The sequence below is a fragment of the Pristiophorus japonicus genome, chromosome 12 (genome assembly GCF_044704955.1).
Source record: "Pristiophorus japonicus isolate sPriJap1 chromosome 12, sPriJap1.hap1, whole genome shotgun sequence".
Taxonomy (NCBI): domain Eukaryota; kingdom Metazoa; phylum Chordata; class Chondrichthyes; family Pristiophoridae; genus Pristiophorus; species Pristiophorus japonicus.
In genome coordinates, this window is record NC_091988.1 from 33,901,509 (window position 1) to 33,923,398 (window position 21,890).

The following is a 21,890-nucleotide window of genomic DNA, read 5'->3' on the forward strand; positions in this document are numbered from 1 at the left end:
GTACAGAAAGTGATCTGGAACATCAATGGAATCTTGGCCTTTATTGCAAAGGGGATGGAGTATAAAAGCAGGGAAATCTTGCTACAGTTCTACAGGGTATTGGTGAGGCCACACCTGGAATACTGCGTGCAGTTTTGGTTTCCATATTTACGAAAGGATATACTTACTTTAGAGGCAGTTCAGAGAAGGTTCACTGGGTTGATTCCGGAGATGAGGGGGTTGACTTATGAGAAAAGGTTGAGTAGGTTGGGCCTCTACTCATTGGAATTCAGAAGAATGAGAGGTGATCTTATCGAAACATATAAGATTATGAGGGGGTTTGACAAGGTGGATGCAGAGAGGATGTTTCCACTGATGGGGGAGATTAGAACTAGAGGGCAAAATCTTAGAATAAGGGGCCGCCCATTTAAAACTGAGATGAGGAGAAATTTCTTCTCTCAGAGGGTTGTAAATCTGTGGAAGCTGCTGCCTCAGAGAGCTCTGGAAGCTGGGACATTGAATAAGTTTAAGACAGAAATAGACAGTTTCTTAAACGATAAGGGGAGAAGGGTTTGTGGGGAGTGGGCAGAGAAGTGGAGCTGAGTCCATGATCGGATCAGCCATGATCTTATTGAATGGCGGAGTAGGCTCGAGGGGCCGTATGGCCTATTCCTGTTCCTATTTCTTATGTTCTTATATTCTTATAAGTTATAAAAAAAACTTGCGCATCACTCCATAAAAGGTGAATTAGTGCTCTGTGTATTCCAAGACCATAGAAATTGATATAGTGCTGTACTTTACTGATTTCCAGTTATGAAAAGAGCACTAAAGAGAAGCAGATTATTATAATGCAATATAGCTTCTTCACTGGCTTGAGCTACCTGCTCTGATTGTACTTAAATGCTGACAAACTTTAATTGATGTTGGCAGGAGCAGAACTTGCTCAAATTTCAACATATGGAACATTACAATTGTTTTTACATTTCCCTGTCATCCATTCCAAATAGTTTATAGTTTGTCTCCATGGGCACTAATGTATACAGCCAGCTGTCAAAAGACCGAGGCTGAAACTGACAATGACGGCCATAATCCTTGGTAGTGAAATATGGTTTAATACTAATAAAGTAAACTCAAGGCTTACTTGAGTGAGTTGTCATAATAGTTTTTTTAAAACTATACCCATAGACACAATTTTTTTTCTGTATTGTACCCGTTCACACTTTAATTATACTGGTAGGGCCAGTGATTGGAAACTTGTCATTGTGACAAGAGCTTCTTATTTTTCTGCTCATTTGCACTACTGTACCACATATAACTTTTCAATCCTCAGATTTCTTTTAGGTTAGATGGTGCAATGCTGAACAAATTAATATATTTAAAATTAAAATAGGCATAAAGGGTCAATTGTTAAAAATTGCACACACCAATAGGGAGATTCGACTGTCAGGGGCACATATTGGGAAATTATGGACACAAGCTGCACTATTTCCTGTTCATTCTGAATGGAGATCATGAGATTTCCTAATATGTACTCCTGCAGGAGTTACTGGACTGCTGATCCAGAAGCCTGGACTAATGATTCAGAGAACGTGAGTTGAAATCCCAATGTGGCAGTTTGAGAATTTGAATGAAGTTTTTACTAAAATCTGAAAATAAAAAGCTGCTATCAGTAAAATTGACCATGAAGCTGTTGGATCCTTGTAAAAATGCAACTGATTCACTAATGTCCTTTAGGGAAGGAGAGCTGCCAACCTTACGCAGCCTTGACTGTATGTGATTCCAGTCCCACACCAACATGGTTGACTCTTAACTACCCTCTGAAGTGGTCTAGCAAGCCACTCAGTTGTATCAAACCACTAGAAAGAATACTTCCATCACATAGATTGCAATGGTTCAAGATGGTGGCCCACCACCATCTCAGGACATCAGCGATGGGCAATAAATGACCTGCCAGCGATGCTCACATCTCGAGAATGTCGTGGGTCCCTGCTGGAAGTGAGCATTTGTAAAATTGGTCCCAATATGCAAAATATGTAAATCTGTTTAGAAATTGACATAGGTCGCACAGTGTTCCTCTATTAAATAATACATGACACAAATGTGTAATAGTGTCTTGACACTTTGGATATATATAAGATTTAGTCTTCATCTGAAGCCTTCAGACAAAGTGATTTGCAGTATCTCCTTAAAAGCAGCCAATATTGACTGGTATATTCAGATATATTATGGGTTATTATTGCTAAAGTTGATATTGTTTATGGGTTTTAAACACTTTTGGGGTGATATTAGCATATTAACATTAATGGTATGTATAAAATTGCTTTGTCCAATACTTTAATGGAGATTCTAAGCCATTTGAAAGTTGTTTTTCCAGTCAATGCATAGCTTAGGTTTTATAGATAGCTTTAATTGCATCGTAGATACAATCAGGTCCACCTTGTTATGAAAATGGCATCAAAAACCAGGAGGTGCTTGTTACTGACGAGCAAACTTGGTGGCAGCTCTAGTCATTTGATAGCACGCAAATAAATCAACTTTGTAGTGGTGTTCTAAGAGTTAAGATTTAATATTGCTTCAGAGGGCCAAAATGGCTTGAGTTTTGCTTTCATGGTTTAGGTTATCTGAACCTCTTGATTGGATTATGGTCTTAACCTCTGAGATCCATTTATTTTCTATTCAGTGCAGGCTTTGTGCGCAGCAAAGTTGAATTGATACTGTAACTTTATATCTGGTATAGAAGAAATCTCATCCAAACTGGATGGAGCAGGTTATAATAGTAGCTTTTATACAATGCATGTGGATCAAACAGCATATGATACATGCTGGTAATCTCAAGTATATGACATGTAGAGTGATTTCAATGTACATGAAATAACCTGATTCAAGCTACTTTTCCATGAGCCATTGATATATAGCAAACAGCTATCTGCTTGCTGTTCCCATCAATGAATATGCAACTGTAACTATGGCAATTCCTTTCTCGTTGCCATTTCTGTGCATTCTCATGTGTCTGTGGAGGGCGGGGGGGTGGGGGCGCGGGGTGCGCGGGGGGGTAAAATCCCTGATTATTGAAACACAGCCAACTCACTGAAAAAAACTTAGTTATATGAGTATCACTTAAATAAAATGGAACCTCCCAAAAAACACCAAGCATGAATGAAGAAAGCCTAAATACTCAATAAATGCTAAATTCAAATTAATGTCCATTATCCTCTCTCCTTCACAAATGCAGAATTTTGAGTGCTGCTCTAGAACAAACGTTTACTGTTTTTAAAATAATTCCAAGCTGGCTAATGTACATGTATAAAATACAGACTGATACTATATTAATAATATAATAATCCTATGAGGAGAGATTGAGTAGACTAGGGTTAAATTCCCTAGAGTTTAGAAGAATGAGAGATGATCTCATTGAAACATATAAAACTCTTAAAGGGCTTGACAGGGTAGATGCTGGGAGGATGTTGCCCATGGTTGGGGAATCTAGAACATGGGGTCATAGTCTCAAAATAAGGAGCCGGCCATTTAGAACTGAGATGAGGAGAAATTTCTTCACTCAAGGGGTTGTGATTCTTTGGAATTCTCTACCCCAGAGAGCTGTGAATTCTCAGTCGTTGAGTATATTGAAGACAGAGAGTGATAGGTTTTTGGATACCCAGGGACTCGAGGGATATGGTGATAGTGCGAGACGATGGAGTTGAGGTAGATTAGCCATGATATTATTAAATTGCAGAGCAGGCTAGAAGGGCCAAATGGTCTACTCTGCTCCTATTTCTTATGTTCTTTTATCTCTACTTCCCAGTTGTCTCCTTTCCTGAAGGTAATGACTCATGTTAGATTAGAGTCTGAGAGGTGTTGACATACCTCCAGTACTTTACCCAATTGATCATTCTTCAGAGTCTTAGCAAACAAGGTATTAATTACAGCTATATCAACCTAGAGGCCTGTGGATGCTCAGTTGTTGAGTATATTCAAGACTGAGATATAGATTTTTGGACTCTCAAAAGATAGGGGATCGGACGGGAAAGTGGAGTTGTAGTCAAAGATCAGCTATGATCTTATTGACTGCTGGAGTAGGCTCAAGGGGCCACATGACCTACTCCTGCTCCTATTATGTTCTTATGTTCTCCTCACCAGCACCCACATGAGCACTTTTTAGCAGGGCTCATTGGATTCCAATGGGAAACAGTAGCTGATTTGTTTTTCTTCCATTCCTTCCCACCAAAGCCTGGAGACACCAAAGTTGAATGTGAATCCATTGTGACTCAGTACCATACCAAACTCTGCATTTACTCACTTAGACATCGGGGACCTATTCTATCCTTTAAAAACTAACCAAATTCTCGTATTAATATCAATTTCCTGCCTTCTATAACGCAAGTACATGGAAGTACTTACAACTGTGACAATTTATAAAAGAACATGTAATTGCATAAATCTGGCCTCTGTTAATGTGAATTTTTTTCAGGGTTGATGTTCTAATGATTAACACACCACCATGGACATTGCATTGTTTATACATTAATTGTAGTACTGTACCCTGCATTTGATCAGAGTAATGTGGTTTATCTGGGTACAAAATGTATTTTAATAAAACTTTTCATGATAAATGGATGCCATATTTGCACAGTAAATGTGAACTCTACCAGCATGGAAACAATCTGCTCCTTTTTAATTCTCTGTAGTACTCACAGGGCTGTACTGCAGTGTTCATAAATCAAGCAATTGGAATCCAATCTCATCAACTAGCTAAGCACAAGGACACAAATATGTGCAGTTCTTTTTTTTGAGATGCAATAATTTGTACCCATTGGAAATGATTAAACTTGCAAGCTTAGTAACTGCAACAATTGTGTTGGACTTTCAAAGAAAAGGTACTAAATTCAAATACTCTTCTAAATCACCATTTACATTTATCTATCCCCATTTGACAGTTATGCTGCAATTCTTGTCTGGGCTTTTAGAATTGGAAAAACGATCAAGTTCTGTTATATCTTTACAGAAGCACAGCTTTTCATGGTGGATTGTTGAGCAGCAGAAATAGTGTCCCCAGAGAGGCCTGCGGGCTTTTTTTGAAGGTGTGGATGGCAGCTCTGCATTTCTCTTCAGAAGAGAAAAAAAAATGCAGCTTGATTAGATGTTTAAATCACAACTATATGCTACTAATTGCTCCATGTTCAGTATAGAAACTGGGCAAGATGTTATTTTTAAAGTGTTAACCTTTAAATTGTCAGTAGATCCAAGGACATTCCAGTCTTCAGAGGCCAGCCATTTTAAAAGAATGTTTTAAGTTCACTCACTGACACTTGAATCTGAAAAATAGTTTTATTGGACTTTGGACAAATGAAATAAATATTTAAACATTTTAATAACATCTGCTCAGTGTCTTTGCTTTTCTCACGTTCTTTTTTATTGTCTAACCATCATATTACATTTAATTGTTTTTAACCTCAATACTTTCCTTATCTATTGTTTTCTTTCTCCTGGATCTCTAAGTTTTAGAATTGGGGCCTATATTTGGAAAAATGTCCCTGAAAAAAGCCTTTGAAGCCTAATGAGTAGCGTAAGTTAAGGCTGACATGGTTGCATCATAGACACAGCCAGGTCGACCGTTGAATTTTTATGTTAGAAGGGCAAGATTATGGGCCCGGAATTTGCAGTGGGTGATAACAGCAAACTAACAGCGTTCACAGTTATTACACCTTTGAAACTGACCGCAACTTCAGGATTTAGCGCATGCGTATCTAAAGGTGGAAATCCTGAAGCTGTGGTTAGTCATTCACTGCTCCGACACTGGCTGCGCTGTGAACACCCTCTCCCCATGCCAGCTGGCAATCAGTGTAATCTGTGAAATCAGGGAAACTGACAAAAACTTGGGCTTTTCTGCTGTAATTTTTTTTACATTCGTTCACGGGATGTGAGCATTGCTGGCAAGGCCAGCATTTATTGCCCATCCCTAATTGCCTTTGAGTGGTTTGCTAGGCCATTTCAGAGGGTAGTTAAGAGTCAACCACATTGCTGTGGGTCTGGAGTCACATATAGGCCAGACCGGGTAAGGACAGCAGGTTTGCCTTCCCTAAAGGACATTAGTGAACCAGATGGATTTTAACAACAATCCGGTAGTTTCATGGTCACAGTTACTGATAGCCTTTTATTCCAGATTTATTTAATGAACTGAATTTAAATTCCCCACCCATCATGGTGGGATTTGAACTCTTGTCTCTGGATTATTAGTGCAGGTTTCTGGATTACTAGTCCAGTAACATTACCACCATGCCTCTGCTCACCCTAATATCACTGTTAAATACCCCATTAAAAGTTATGCCCAGTTGGGTTATGTGCAGCTGGGGTTTTTAACCGTGTTTTGACTGCTAAGCAAATGTTATGGCCCTGAAAAACTCATTTTAATTCCATTCATAAATTGAATCCTCCTTTCTCATTGGAGCACCTAGCCCATGTGAGTGTCAAGTTTATCCATTATAATAATAATAAACATTTTAAAGAAACTTTTAAAAGAATTATGGCCTTGAATTTGTGGTCGGAGGCGTACCTCTGGAGTACACCTCCCACCCGCAAAAGATCTACGAACATACCTCCTGGCTCCAAAGTTACAGTGGGTTCAGGTCCTGGGTCTGCAGGCATATGCCTGCGTAAAGGCCCACAGATCCCAGGAATGCAGGCGGTTCAGAAGCATTCCTGAGATCACATGGGCTAGGTGCTCCAATGAGAAAGGAGGATTCAATTTATGAATGGAATCCCCTTAAAGCCTAATGGAATCCTAAGATAATTAAATAATTTAGACAACTGCAATAAAAATAAATGTTCTGATTTTCAAATTTAATTATAAGTCCCTTCAACATAGCCAGTACAATAAAAAATTTAATTTGTCAAAAAATAATTGTAAACATTTTAATCCAGGTCATTTTTTTCATGAACTAATTTTAAGTGTTTGTCATTCATTTTTATTTAAAAAATTTAAAGTTATGATTTATATTAACCCTAACACTAGTGAAAGCAGGCCCTATGCCAGCTTTTACCAGATGCAAGAGTATTCTGGGCATTTGCTGGGCAGTAGTTGGGCAAATAGTCCAAATCTGTGCCAGTGAAAGTGATTTTCCAGTCGGTTCGGTAGATCTGATCGCAAGTCCGTGGTTTTCGCGAATGCGCAGCGCATGCAGAAACCCAGAAGTTGCGGGGCCTTTCAGAAGGCTTATGACAGCGTACACTGACGCCGTGATCGGGATCGCAAATTCTGGGCCTATATTTTATAAAAGTTTGTTCATATTTATTACAGGTTTACCTTTTCCCCATGTGAGAGCCCCAATCTGTGTTTTGCCCTCTAATATTTTTAAGAAGTTCGAATAAAGCAACTTCTTTACCTCCTGGTTCCCTGTCTGTGAAAATTATACATTGTGATTGGCTGCTTAGACAGATTGTTGATATCACAGTAGCTTGCACTATGGGATTCTCACTACACTACAATTGCACAGCGATCACAAGATCTCTGTGGGCAGCTTTCTTTGGGGCCAGCAGCGAATGGCTTTGCTTTGTCGCTGACCACAAATTCCGGGCCATGGTCTGCCCATAATACCAGCAGGCTTATCATGCCTAGATGAGAATCTATTTGAAGTTCAGGAAGGATTAATTTAATCTTTGCTCTACAATCTTTCGTTACACTGCTAAAATAGGTAAGAATAGATAATAGCAAATTTGTGCTTTGTTCATCTTCATCCAATTGCAACCTGATCAAATTTGTTTATCATTTAATAAACTTTGATTAGTTCATCATTCAACTGTCAAAGCTCAAGGAAATACAAACCAAGTTTATGCAACGAGTCCTCATAATTTAACCCGTTAAACCCTGCTTTCATTCTAGAGAATCTACACTGCATCCCCTTCAAGGCCAATGGGCCAGATTTTGCTGAAAAAAATGATGGCATATGAACGACATACATCATTTTTAAATTGCAAACCAGCCAGCAAATTATAGTGAGGAAGAGATACCCCGTGAATTGTGAATTGTCACAAGTTACTGGCCAATTTGCGCCGCTTCTCTGTTAGCTTCACAAAAACAGCATCTCCAACATGGTTTTCATGAAGTTAGGAACATAGGAACAGGAGGCCACTTAGCCTCTCGAGCCTGTTCCGCCATTCAATGAGATCATGGCTGATCTGTGACCTAACTCCAGATACCCGCCTTTGCTCCCTATCCCTTAATACCTTTGGCTAATATCAATCTATCATAAGAACATATGAACAAAAGAAATAGGAGCAGGAGTAGACCATTTGGCCCCTTGAGCCTGCTCCACCATTTAATAAGATCATGGCTGATCCGATCATAGACTCTGCTCCACTTCCCTGCCCGCTCCCCATAATCCTTTATTCCTTTATCGCTCAAAAATCTGTCTATCTCCGTCTTAAATATATTCAATGACCCAGCCTCCACAGCTCTCTGGGGCAGGGGAATTCCACAAATTTGCAACCCTCTGAGAGAAGAAATTCCTCCTCATCTCAGTGTTAAATGGGCGGCCCTTTATTCTGAGACTATGCCTCCTAGTTTTAGTGTCCCCTATGAGTGAAAATATCCTCTCTGCATCTCCCTTGTCGAGCCCCCTCATTACCTTATATGTTTTGATAAGATCACCTCTCATTCTTCTGAACTCCAGAGTATAGGCCCAACCTACTCAACCTATCTTCATAAGTCAACCCCCTCATCTCCGGAATCCACATAGTGAACCTTCTCTGAACAGCCTCCAATGCAAGTATATCCTTCCTTAAATACCAAATTTAGACGGTTAAGGTGTTAAGGAGACCAAAACTGTATGCAGTACTCTAGGTGTGGCCTCACCAATATCCTGTACAATTGTAGCAGGACTTCTCTGCTTTTATACTCTGTCCCCCATGCAATAAAGGCTAGGATTCCATTTGCCTTCCTGATTACTTGCTGTACCTGCATACTAACTTTTTTTGTGTTTCATGCACAAGGGCCCCCAGGTCCCCTGTACTGCAGCACTTTGCAATTTTTCTCCATTTAAATTGCAGATTTAAAATTAACAATTGAACTCACATGAATTTCCGTTTGCAGAAGAGAGATCCAAACTTCTACCACCCTTTGCATGTAGAAGTGTTTTTTAACTTCACTCCTGAAAGGCCTGGCTCTCATTTTTCGACTATGCCTCCTAGTCCCAGAATGCCCAACTAGCGGAAATAGTTTCTCTCTATCTATCCTGTGTTCTCCTTAATATCTTGAAAACTGTGATCAAATAACCCCTTAACCATCTAAATTCCAGGGAATAAAACCCTAGTTTGTGTAATCTTTCCTTGTAATTTAACCCTTGGAGTCCAGATATCATTCTGGTAAACCTATGCTGCGCTCCCTCCAGGGCCAATATATCCTTCCTAATGTCTGGTGCCCAGAATTGCTCACAGTACACCAGGTGTGGTCTAACCAGGGCTTTGTGTAGCTGTAGTATAACTTCTGTCCCCTTGTATTTTAGTCCTCTAGATATAAAGGCCAGCATTCCATTAGCCTTTTTGATTATTTTCTGTTCATGATATTTAATGATCTATCTACATGGACCCTCAAGTCTCTTTGGACCGCTACTGTTTTCAGCTTTTCACCATTTAGAAAGTACTCTGATCTATCCCTTTTAGGTCCAAAGTGGATGACCTCACATTTGCCCTCATTGAAATCCGTTTGCCACAGTTTTGCCCTTTCGCTTAATCTATTAATAACTGTAATTTTATGCTTGCAACTATGCTACTTATAATGCCACATATATTTATGTCAGCGTCAAATTTGCGTATCTGGCTTTCTATCCCATCATCTAAGTCATTAACTAAGATGTTAAATAGTTGAGGCCACAAAACAGATCATTGTGGGTCACCACTAGTCACATCCTGTCAATTTGAGTACCTGCCTATTATCCCGCTCAGCCAATTTCCTAACCAGGTCAATAATTTGCCTTCAATTCCATGAGCTTCAACTTTAGCTAATAGTCTCTTGTGAGGGATTTATCAAATGCTTTCAGGAAGTCAATATAAATAACATCCATAGACATTCCCCTGTCCATGACTTTAGTCACCTTTTCAAAAAATTCGATCAGTTTCGTCGGGCATGACCTACACTTTTCAAATCCATGCTAACTCTCTCAGATCAGCCGAAAAATGTCAAGGTGTTCAGTCACCCTATCCTTAATTATAGACTCTAGTAATTTCCCGACCACAGATGTTAGACTGGCTGGTCTATAATTCCCTGGTTTCCATCTCTTACCATTCTTAAATAATGGAATGATGCACAATTTTCCAATATAAAAAAACGGTTCCCAAATTGAGAAAACTTTGGAAGATTATGGTTAGGGTATCTGCAATGTTCTCACCGACATCGTTTAAAACCCTGGGATGGAAACCATCTGGTCCTGGGGATTTATTAATCTTTAGTGCCATTATTTTCTTCATTACTGTTATTTTACTAATGTTAATTTTGGTGAGTCCCCATCTCTGATTCAATATTAGTTTCCTTGGGAAGTCTAGCATGCTATCCTCTTCCTCTAACTGTAAATACTGATGCAAAGTAATTATTCAATATGTCCGCCAGTTCTTTATTTTCATTTACAATATCACCATTATCAGTTTTCAAGGGGCTCACATTGCTCTTGATCACCCTCTTTTTCCTAATATAATTATAAAAATGTATTGTGTTGATATGCCTTTCAAGTTTCTTTTCATACTCCCTTTTTGTAGCTCTTCCTATCTGTTTTGTCACCTTTTGTTGTTCTTTGTTTCTCACTAGGATCTGTGCTAGTTTTTGCATTTTCATGTGCTTTTTCTTTAATTTTATGTTGTCCCTTACATCTTTAGTTGTCCGTGGCTGTTTTTTGGCAAGTAGAGCTCTTGCTCCTCAGGGACATAATCTGGTTCTGTATCACATTACATTTTTTGAGCACCTCACACTGATCTTCCGCTATTTTACCCATTAACAGATTTACCCAGTTTAGTGTGAACAGTCTCGTCACGTTGAAGTCAGCCTTACCTAAATCTAGAATCTTGGTAGCTGTTTCACATTTCTCCCTTTCAAACACTATGTTGAACTCGATCATATGATCGGCATTAGATAAATGTTCATGCAAGGTTAGGCGCTGTTAACTAAACCTGGCTCATTACTCATTACTAAATCTAATATGGCCTGCCCCCTTGTTGGTTCTGGGACATATTGTTACAGAAAACTATCCTGGACACATTCAAGAAATTCACTATATTTCTGGCATGAGCTAATCCCCCATTAAAAGCACTCTGTCTTTGCTACATACTTGCCAAATTTCTGCATTTATACATTCTAACACTTTACAGCTGCTACCAGGGGGCCTATACACAACTCCCACTACAGTCTTAAATCCTTTTCCATTTCTTAATTCTCCCCATAAAGTCTCCACTGTCTGCTTACCTCTTGTTATATCCTCTCTTATCATTGAAGTGGTTTCATCCTTAATCACTAAGGCTACTCCTCCCCTTCTGCCATTGTCCTTATCTTTTCTGTTGACCTTTTCACCTGGTATATTTAGTTCCCAGTCCTGACTGTCAGCCATGTCTCAGTAAAGTTATTGCATTTGCACATTAATTGCATATAAAACTTGTCACAGAAAGTTACGTCTAGTAATTAATAGCAAAGTTCCCTTTTAATAGAGTGATAATTGTTAATGATTGCCAATCAATTTCTCTTGCCAAGAAACTAAACAGTTATAAGTGTGGAGTCTCATTCCTTCAGGTTGTGAATTGGTTTAGAAGATTTTTAAATGATCAACTTTCAGTTTTTTTCTTACTTTTCCTTTCTGTCTCATTTTTCTCTCTCTTAATCCGATCTTTCTTTTCCTCACTTTATTTCTCTTTCTGCACCTGATTTGACATTGAATTCACCCACTCTATCCATCCTCCTTCTCAGTGCTTACTCTGTTTATTTCTCGATCCTTAAATCTGATTGGTTAAGGAGATGTAGTGTTTTTCCTGTTGTTCACCAAGCTCCCAGATGCCTTGGTTCCCTCACTGTGCCATTATCAGCTTGTACTCTGTGGGGGAAAAAAATTTAAAAATGTAAGATGTGCCCAAACAGGTCTAACCAATGGGGGTATGCTACAAAATTGAGCAAAATCTGGCCCAATATATCCTTGTTGAAGTTTGCTGATCAAAACCAAAATCGGTACTCAAGATAGAGTCTGACCAGGGTGCTGTACAACTGAAGCATCACTTCCTCACTTCTATATTCCCCTTGCGATAAAGGCTAACATTTCATTAGCCTTTTTATAAATGTGCACTAGCTTTTAGTGATTTGTGTATATGGACAACAAATCCCTTTGCTCCTCCACAGATCCTATTTTGTGATCCTTAAGCAAATATTCTGATTTGTCTTTCTCGGATCTGACCCCACATTGCATTCCATCTGCCATAGCTTGTCCACTCACTTACTCTGTGTTCCTTTGTAATTTTCTTTTCCCATTTTGAGAATAATATATCATTTTGAAATGAACCACACATAAAGGGAAGAATTATAGACTTAACAGATGATTTACAGTGTAGTCCTACTAGGGTCACTTCTGCTTTTAGCCAAATCAGCTGGTGCAGGAGACAAACATAACTTTAGCATAACATAGAGCAGCTAATCTTATGTGTTGTGTGTATTTATACTCTAAAAAATTGATAATAAGATGATATAAAAATACAGTTTGTTTGTTTGGGGGTCGCAGAAAGGAGCAGACTCTACAACCTTTACAGCTGTGCAGGTTTGAGTGATTTCTTACAGTTTGTTCAATGTGTAATATTGTCACTTTCTCAGAAGCTACAACACCATGAACATTCCAAAAAACAGTCAAAACTGATACCAACAGAGATGAAGTGCTGGCTTATCAAGCCCAGCATCATAAGGATTGTGTCTGGAGTGTTGCCTGCCACCATCACTGTTTAACATTTAGATACTGAATGAAGAGTTAAATTCTGCATATTGTTCTTTCCATTGTAACTTGGAACGATTCAAGCTTAGATATGTCCATTCTATGGCAACAGTATTTTGGTTCAGCCTAATGTAATTAAAGTAGTTAAAATAATTAAACATAAAAGGTTCCTCTTGCTCATCCGCCATAACTTGGGGCAAAGAATTGCGGAAACCCTGGAAAAACTGTCATTCCGGTGTTTCCACGGACCATCCACCAAAGTTACAGTGGACAAGCGAGATAACCCCTGTGGAAATTCAACCCACAGTATTGCAGGTTAGGCATCATAAAACTGAAAGACATGATATTTGATGTATTCAGTAAACATCTTAATATTATATTTTCTCAAAGAAATACTGGATAAATGGAACTTCCTATTTTAATGCTGATTAAGAGCACTTCCCATAGTTTTCTGTTTTCCCATAGATGTTATATTTTTGCACCTTCACATAACCTGAGTACAAAATATTCAAGTAAAAATGTGTACTCTTTGTTACTGGACATATCATTGTCTTCCTGAGCTTAGTTTCTGGTGTATACTAGTGCATGTACTACAGCCATGCAGAACATATACGAAAGTACAGAAAACAAGAGTGAAGTTTAACTATTCCCTTAATTTGTACAAGTTTGGTTCTGAAGTTATATTCGACTCCTGCACCAGCTGATCTGGCTAAAAGCAGAAGTGATCCCAGTAGGGCTGCACTGTAAATCATCATTTGAACTGTAATGTTATGTGTTCCATCCAGGAGGATTACAGCTAGATTGCTATTCAAAACCATGTTTTCTTAATGAGTTGCAAGAAAATGCAATTATCAAGGTACAACTAACTTTATTTTCAGGAAATGTTTTAATCCAGTAGATTCTAAAACTTTATGGCCCAAACGTAGCCAAGTTTGCCGATGATACAAAGATGGGAGGAAAAGCAATGTGAGAAGAACACAAAAAATGTGCAAAAGGACATAGACAGGCTAAGTGAGTGGGCAAAAATTTGGCAGATGGAGTATAATGTTGGAAAGTGTGAGGTCATGCACTTTGGCAGAAAAAAATCAAAGAGCAAGTTATTATTTAAATGGAGAAAGATTGCAAAGTGCTGCAGTACAGTGGGACCTGGGGGTACTTGTGCATGAAACACAAAAGGTTAGTATGGAGGTACAGCAAGTGATCAGGAAGGCCAATGGTATCTTGGCCTTTATTGCAAAGGGGTTGGAATATAAAAGCAGGGAAGTCTTGCTACAGCTGTACAGGGTATTGGCGAGGCCACACCTGGAATACTGTGTGCAGTTTTGGTTTCCATATTAATGAAAGGATATACTTGCTTTAGAGGCAGTTCAGAGAAGATTCACAAGGTTGATTTCAGAGATGAAGGGTTGACTTATGAGGAAAGGTTGAGTAGGTTGGTCCTCTACTCATTGGAATTCAGAAGAATGAGAGGTGATCTTATCGAAACATATAAGATTATGAGGGGATTAGACAAGGTAGATACAGAGAGGATGTTTCCACTGATAGGGGAGACTAGAACTAGAGGGCATAATCTTAGAATAAGGGGCCGCCCATTTAAAACTGAGATGAGGAGACATTTCTTCTCTCAGAGGGTTGTGGATCTGTGGAATTTGCTGCCCTCAGAGAGCTGTGGAAGTTGGGACATTGAATAAATTTAAGACAGAAATAGACAGTTTCTTAAAATAGAAGGGAATAAAGGATTATGGAGAGCGAGCAGGGAAGTGGACCTCAGTCCATGATTGGATCAACCATGATCATATTAAATGGTGGAGCAGGCTCGAGGGGCCATATGGCCTACTCCTGCTCCTATTTCTTATGTTCTTATTTCTAATCGAGAACTGCTTGCTGAAGTGGTTCTCCAGTGCTGACTCATATTCCCTTTGATGTTGAAAGAATTTGCATTAATATAGCACCTTAGCATGTCCCTTATGAAGCTGCAAAGCATTTCATGACAGATAAATTACTTTCGAAGTGTAGTCATAGTAAACATGACAGCCATTTTGCGCATAGCCAGATCCCATAATCTGTAAATTAGACAATCTGTTTTTTGATGGCATTGATTGTGAGAGATATGTTGTCCAGAACACCAGCAGAATTCTCTGCTCACCAAATAGTTCCATGGGAACTTAGTTATGAAAATTGATCAAAGAATTCATCTTATTTATATTACAGAGTTTAAAAAAAATAAACCTACATAATTGTTTATGTATAATTGTTTTGAGTTGTTGCTTGAACAACAACATTGTGTTTTTTGCAAGTACTTTTCACATTGGCTGGGAAAGGTTGAGCAAGGTCCATATGGGTCAGTGGGAACAAACCTGCTTCACTCACTATGTAGAGGCAGTTAGTTGTTCAGCCATTTATTCCAGCTGCCACTCGCTGTAGTTGTGTTTGCACTGATGCTTGAGGCAGTATTGTTGTCAACCTAAAAACAACCCTACTCTGGTGCACTCTGCCATCTCTGGATGGAGTGCCATTGCAGTTCCCTTAAGAGTTTGCCACTGACTGGTCAGATGATCAGGCCTCTGGAAACAAAACTTAAATGACATCTCTATGTTGCTCCCTCTGTTATTGTGTTTGCTCATGTCTTGGCACTGCTTTCCCTGTAAGCCTGTTGGAGGTAAATTTCACAGAAAAATGTGATAATGCAAGGCGGCCATGGGATTAACACAGAACCAGTTCCGAGCATTTGCGTGCTTGTTCAATGGTGCTATTTCGCATAATTTGACAAGTATTTAGATGCATAGAATACCTTGCTTGTTTTATTGCCCCAAAACGGATGTACAATCTTAAGACAGATTGCAAGACCATGAAAATGGGAGTCTTTGATCCTATCCAGACTCCAAACTGCCTATATTTGCAAATGCTGTTGACAGTAATGCCTTTAGGTAATCCTCAAACTTGGTCCTATTTGAATCATCGTTCATGTTGCAGAAATGAATGACCTAACCAAAATAGATTTGGACTAAGTCTTAATATACTTTGAGGATCTGTAGGGAGAGCCAGTAGATGCATTGATTGAATAATTTTTCATTTGAAAAGCTTAGTGGTATTCATAGATTGTCTTCCATTTAGATTTGAAGATTGTGCATTGTTATCTGGGAGAAAATATTTGTAGTTTGTACCATGAACTGTTTCACATCTACAGTACTAATTATGTCACAATTACTTAACACATTCACTCAAGTATCTAGAATATTAATCAAAGCATTTATAAAAACAAAGAAGCTGTATTATCGTACTAAATAAGTGTATATTTAAATTCTGATCAGTTTTTGCTTATGGTGAAGAATGATTGGGGTATTAAACATTGAGACAGAGCTAAGTATTGGGGCACAAATAAAACATATGACAGTGTGACTCTTATGGTGGTTGGTATTGTAGAGTTTTAATTAAGTGTTTTGACGAGGAATTTCATATACCTGTAACCAATGTCAGAGAGTCTGTTGGGCTGGGGTGTGAGATTAACGGTACGGTGAGGTAACAACATCTCTTTAACTGCAAACATCCACATTAATTGCCTGACAAAATGCTGCCCTGTTTTCACCGTACCTGGTTGGATGCGGTTTCTGCATTCGATCTTGCCTCTAGTTTGAATTTCTTTCTAACCCTCTCAGAAATTGAACACAATTTGTACAGTGACAGTGTAAGGCAAGTCTTTATACTGCATGACCATTTGGAGAGGGCTAGCTGTAGGGAACGGGTTGCAGCCATCAGAGAGCAATGTACATGCATAACTCTCTTGCATTCAGGGATTTTGAATTGTTTTGAAAGGACAGGTGGGAAGTAATTTTGTTCATGGAATGAACTGATGAACAGGCGGTGCTGAGAGAGTCTGTAGGGCTCAGGGTGACAGAGAGTCTAGGGCTGGGGGTGTGAGAGAATCTAGGGTTGGGGATCTGGACAGACATGTCACTTTCGCCCAGTTGCGAAGCAGCTAAAATTAACTGTTTCCTGAGCTAGTCTTTTCTTAAAAACACAAAAACACAAAAGCAAAACACTGCAGATGCTGGAAATCTGAAATATAAACAGAAATTGTTGGAAATACTCAGCAGGTCAGGCAGCTTCTGTGGCGAGAGAAACAGAGTTAATGTTTCAGGTCGATGACCTTTTGTCAGAAAAGGAATTAGTTATATAACAGGTTTTAAGCAAGTATAGAGGCAGGGACAGGGGGCAGAGGAGGAAAGAGCAAAAGGGAAGGTCTGTGATAGAGTGGAAGGCAGGAGTGATTAAAGGACAAAAGGGATGATGGTGAAAGGCAAAAGGAGATGGTAATGGGACAAACAAAGGAACAAACAATGAGTCTAGAAGAGGTGCAAATGGGAATAGCAGAATCATCATCAGCTGCTGTCTGAAAAAATGGGGCAGAGGTTATGACCTGAAATTGTTGAACTCGATGTTGAGTCCGGAAGACTGTAAAGTGCCTAATTGAAAGATGAGGTGCTGTTCGTCGAGCTTATGTTGAGCTTCATTAGACACAGTGTAGGAGGCTGAAGACAGAGAGATTAGAGTGGGAATGGCGTGGAGAATTAAGGTGACAGGCGACTGGAAGCTCAGGGTCACGCTTGTGGACTGAACGAAGGGGATCTGCAAAGCGCTCACCCAATCTGCATTTGGTCTCTCCAATGTCGAGGAGACTACATTGTGAGCGGCGAATATTGTATAGTAAATTACAAGAAGTACAAGTAAATCACTTTTTCACCTGGAAGGAGTGTTTGGGGCCCTGGACCGTGGTAAGGGGAGGGGGTGTTCGGGGTGATTAAGGAGTTGACCAGGGTGTTGCGGAGGGAACGGTCCCTTTGGAATGGTGGGAGAGGAAGATGTGTTTGGTGGTGGGATTATGCTGGGGGTGGCTGAAATAGCAGTGGATGATCTGTGTTGAACGTGGAGACTAGTGGGGTGGAAGGTGAGGACAATGGGAACCCTATTGTGGTTCTGGGAGGGAGGTGAAGGGGTATGTGCAGAAGTGTGGAAAATGGAAATGAAACGGTTGTGGGGCCACTGTCGAGGGGCATTTCAACCACGGTAGAGGGGAATCCTCATTTGATAAAAAAAGGGAAGACATATCGGAAGCACTGGTCTGGAAGGTGGCATGGTCAGAAGACGGAGAGGGAGAAACTGGAATGGAATAGAGTCCTTACAGGGAGCGGGTCAGAGGAGGTGTAGGCGAGGTGGCTGTGGGAATCAGTGGGCTTATAATGGATATTGGTCGATGTCCCTGTTAACAAGGTTCTTCATGCGTTTCTTGCAGACGGTGTATAACCTGGCGGATGTGGCCTGCAAATGTCACGGGGTGTCGGGCTCTTGCAGCCTGAAGACTTGCTGGTTGCAGCTGGCCGATTTCCGGAAGGTGGGGGACGCGCTGAAGGAGAAATACGACAGCGCCACCGCCATGAAACTGAACGGGCGCGGCAAACTGGTGCAGGTCAACAGCCGCTTCAACCCGCCCACCACCCTGGACCTGGTGTACGTCGACCAGAGCCCCGACTACTGCGTCCGCAATGAAAGCACCGGCTCCCTGGGCACCCAGAGCCGCCTCTGCAACAAGACGTCGGAGGGCATGGACGGCTGCGCGCTCATGTGCTGCGGCAGGGGCTACGACCAGTTCAAGACGGTCCGCACCGAGCGCTGCCACTGCAAGTTTCACTGGTGCTGCTATGTCAAGTGCAAAAAGTGCACCGAGGTGGTCGATCAGTTCGTCTGCAAATAACCCCCTCCCTCCCCCTCAAAAACTGCAGCTACAGAGAGAGAGAGAGAGCCCTGAGAACTTAGAGACAACTCCTTAGCTGCAATACTCGAATTGCCTCTCAATACTTGAGCTAACCGAAAGTAAACTGATCAAACCAAAAGCAAAACTTTAATACCACGTGGACTCTAACCCTATCGCAGACCCATCAAAGTAGACTTAACGCTAAACACTGACTGATATGGAAGTACAAAGCAGTAATAGAGGTCGGTTGGGTGACCTGAAACTTATAGGCACCCACAGAGTACGAACAACATTTAGGGCACTGTTTCATATACACTGTGCAATGACTGCACTCACAGGAAGGCCTCGCCTCCATCTCCTTCACGGGCAGACCGATGGGAAAAAGTTGAGGGTTATCCAGCCACCCCGACCCCGTCTGTAACCAAGCCCAGACTGCACAAATGAAATGACTGCCATTGACTAGTTTGAAGGATAAATGACTGAGCACCCTTTTTTTGTTATGGGTACAGAAAAGACCCGACTGAACGCTCTTAACTGACTCGCTCTTTAAGGAAAACGAGGTCAATCCAACATCCTGGAAAGTGAATTGATTATAAAAAATATATAAATGTGACAATTTATTAAGATATATTTCAGAAAATTCACGAACGCACGCAAAAAGCCAACCTTGCTAACAATCGCCCATTCGCCGCTCTGGGACTTAAACTTACAGAAAATGCCCCGGATTCACGTCATCTGACGGAGAAATCCACTTCTATGTCGCTTTCTAATATTTAAAAGCATGGTTTAATTCATCGCTTGTCATGTATTTATTTTGCGGAAAATATTGGCTGTGGTGGCAATCTGGTTTCTGTGTATTTGAACCAACGAATCTCCACCATCAATGAAGAGATTGAGAGAGCTGCAGCACAGATGGACAGTAATCTAGAGATCATCCTTAATTGCAATATTTTAGTTTCCAAAATAATAGATATATAACTGCAGGTCGAACACGGGAGGACTTGCTGGGATGGTAAACTATATAGTACGGGCAAACTAAGGTTTATTTGGTGTCTAATATTCCAACTTTGTATATACGTCTACAATCAGCGATTTAAATTGTATTTATTTACAAGTTATATCTAGAGTAGGGTGGTCCACCTTTCTGCATTTTAACGGATTTGCTGTATTAGTCGTCATCTAACACTTTCAATTGGTTCCTTTTTTTAATCCGTGGAAATGTCGCGCACAGTGGGCATTGCTAATGTTTGTAGGATGTGTTTTTTTCCCCAACCCCAGACAGTTTGGGGGCATTCAGTTCCATCGGAATGTTGCACTGACATATGTTGTAAAATTGTTACAAACAGCACTTGTGCACCATACCATTCCCATTTATTAAATCGTTTGGGGCACATTTTGGGTTTGAATTGGTTTATAATTTGTATTGCGTTTGTTCCAAAGAAACACGAGACGTTTAATGTCGCACACAGAAACTTGCATACACGGGAAATATGACAACTACACTTGGTGGTTTTTTGAATAGGGCAATATTTGTCTCTGTGGTACTGCACCAACTCACGTTTCTGGCAGGATTTCATTATAGCAACGCATTTGACATGTCTTAAGTGTTTTACATTTTAAAGTGGATCTTTTTTTTAGTATACGGTACAATGTTGCAAAAATAGATATAACCCAGGCCAGTAAAAAAATGTCATTGCAATTAATTTAACCGTGGATAACTTTAATCTAGTGTATAGTGTTGTATACTTTTGGTGGTCTGACTATGGAACCGTACTTGACCAGGGTTCATTGAGTAACCTTAATCCTTATACCACCCCTTAATGTTTAATGGCTATTTATAAGGAGAGTTATTTTCAATGTTGAAAATAAAACTGCTATAGTTGGAAATGTGTTATTATTTGTACATCAAGATTGTGTTTGTTCCAGAAAGTGCATTCAGTAAGTCAACGTTTATGTTAACTGTTTGAACCACGAATTGATCTTAAATTGAGGTATACGTTTTTTAATCGTATTATTTTAAGTCGGCATCTCCAGTGAAATTTTTGATTTAAGACTCGAGGCATAAGGGGGAGATAATTTCCTTCTCTTATTGGCTGGAAGTACCATCCGTTGAAGGCCCTGGTGTTACCAGGCTTCATTATTTAGCAAGTTAGACCAGCGGCGGGGAGACGTTTTCTATCGTTTTCTGGAGGATCCAAGTACAGACATCAGTGAGTTTTGACAAGGCCTTCTGAGGAATCGCACTAGATTTTTTTTTACTGCCCTCTATCACTTTGAAGGAAGAAACGGAACGCGTTTCAAATCCTTTGTAGTTGAATTTGAGAGTTGCTTCCCCCTCATTAATTTGAAGACAGGAAGACATTAACCGAAGGAAGGATAACCCTGTTACATTAAAATCTTAATTCATGTCCCGATGCTCCAAAATACAGCGGCTCAGGGGGTGCAGGCTCTCCATTCGCACGCCATTCACTCCATCTGTTTCCAAACCTTGCTAAATGAGGACATTTTGCTCGTCTTACTGGAACTTGGTATTAACCGAAAGTAAGACGGCCAAAAGCAATCCCATATGTTCTAAAACACCCTGAGCTATAAATCTGAACTAGCCGGGGTCTTCCTTTATTGGCCGTCGCAACCCGTCTTTTAGCTCAAATATTTCCAGTTTACTTTGTCAGCTTTATTTCTTGTATTAGCAGTTTGATCTGCCGGCACTTTGAAGGAAAATGTTGTATCTGGTCTGGAAATATCCATCGGCATCAATTTGAATGCAAACCAGATCTTCTAAAATCAGTTTGCAGTTCCTGTTTCGGGTTTATCGCAATTTCAAAGCCCCAGAACCTGCCTGTCAGAATGGGACTTCCGTAGGGGTAAAATACAGAGGTCCAGATTAAAGCATCCCTGCTTTCGGTTCGCTGAACGCTTGACCGTGTTTTATATCTCTCCAAACCGAATATGTTTCCTTCTATAATAACTATTAAAATCTTCCCCTCCTCCAACAGAGCCCCAACACATGACTTCATGCACTGACTTCATCAATAAAAACGCCACTCTGACTTTTGTTCAGTACAGAGCGGCCATATTAATGCTCCTAAACAACGTCTTTTACCAAAACCGTCCGTTTTTTTGACAATTTTGTGATATTTACCAAACGTCCACTTGGTGATAAGAAACACTCGCATTCTGCAAACTTCCTATGCTTGAGAATGGACCACAACAGGCTTCAT

The 21,890-nt window shown here is 40.1% G+C and overlaps 1 protein-coding gene across 2 annotated transcripts in view; it reads left to right on the forward strand.

The window, feature by feature from the left end:
* Positions 1 to 20,556, forward strand: part of wnt5a (wingless-type MMTV integration site family, member 5a) — a 40,403-nt gene extending 19,847 nt beyond the window's left edge. For both annotated transcript variants that reach the window (XM_070895294.1, XM_070895295.1), the window contains one exon: positions 18,211 to 20,556. In XM_070895294.1, coding sequence (XP_070751395.1) covers positions 18,211 to 18,669 — 459 coding nt within the window. In that variant the 3' untranslated portion in view covers positions 18,670 to 20,556. The remainder of the gene's footprint in view (positions 1 to 18,210) is intronic.
* Positions 20,557 to 21,890: the final 1,334 nt, after the last annotated feature.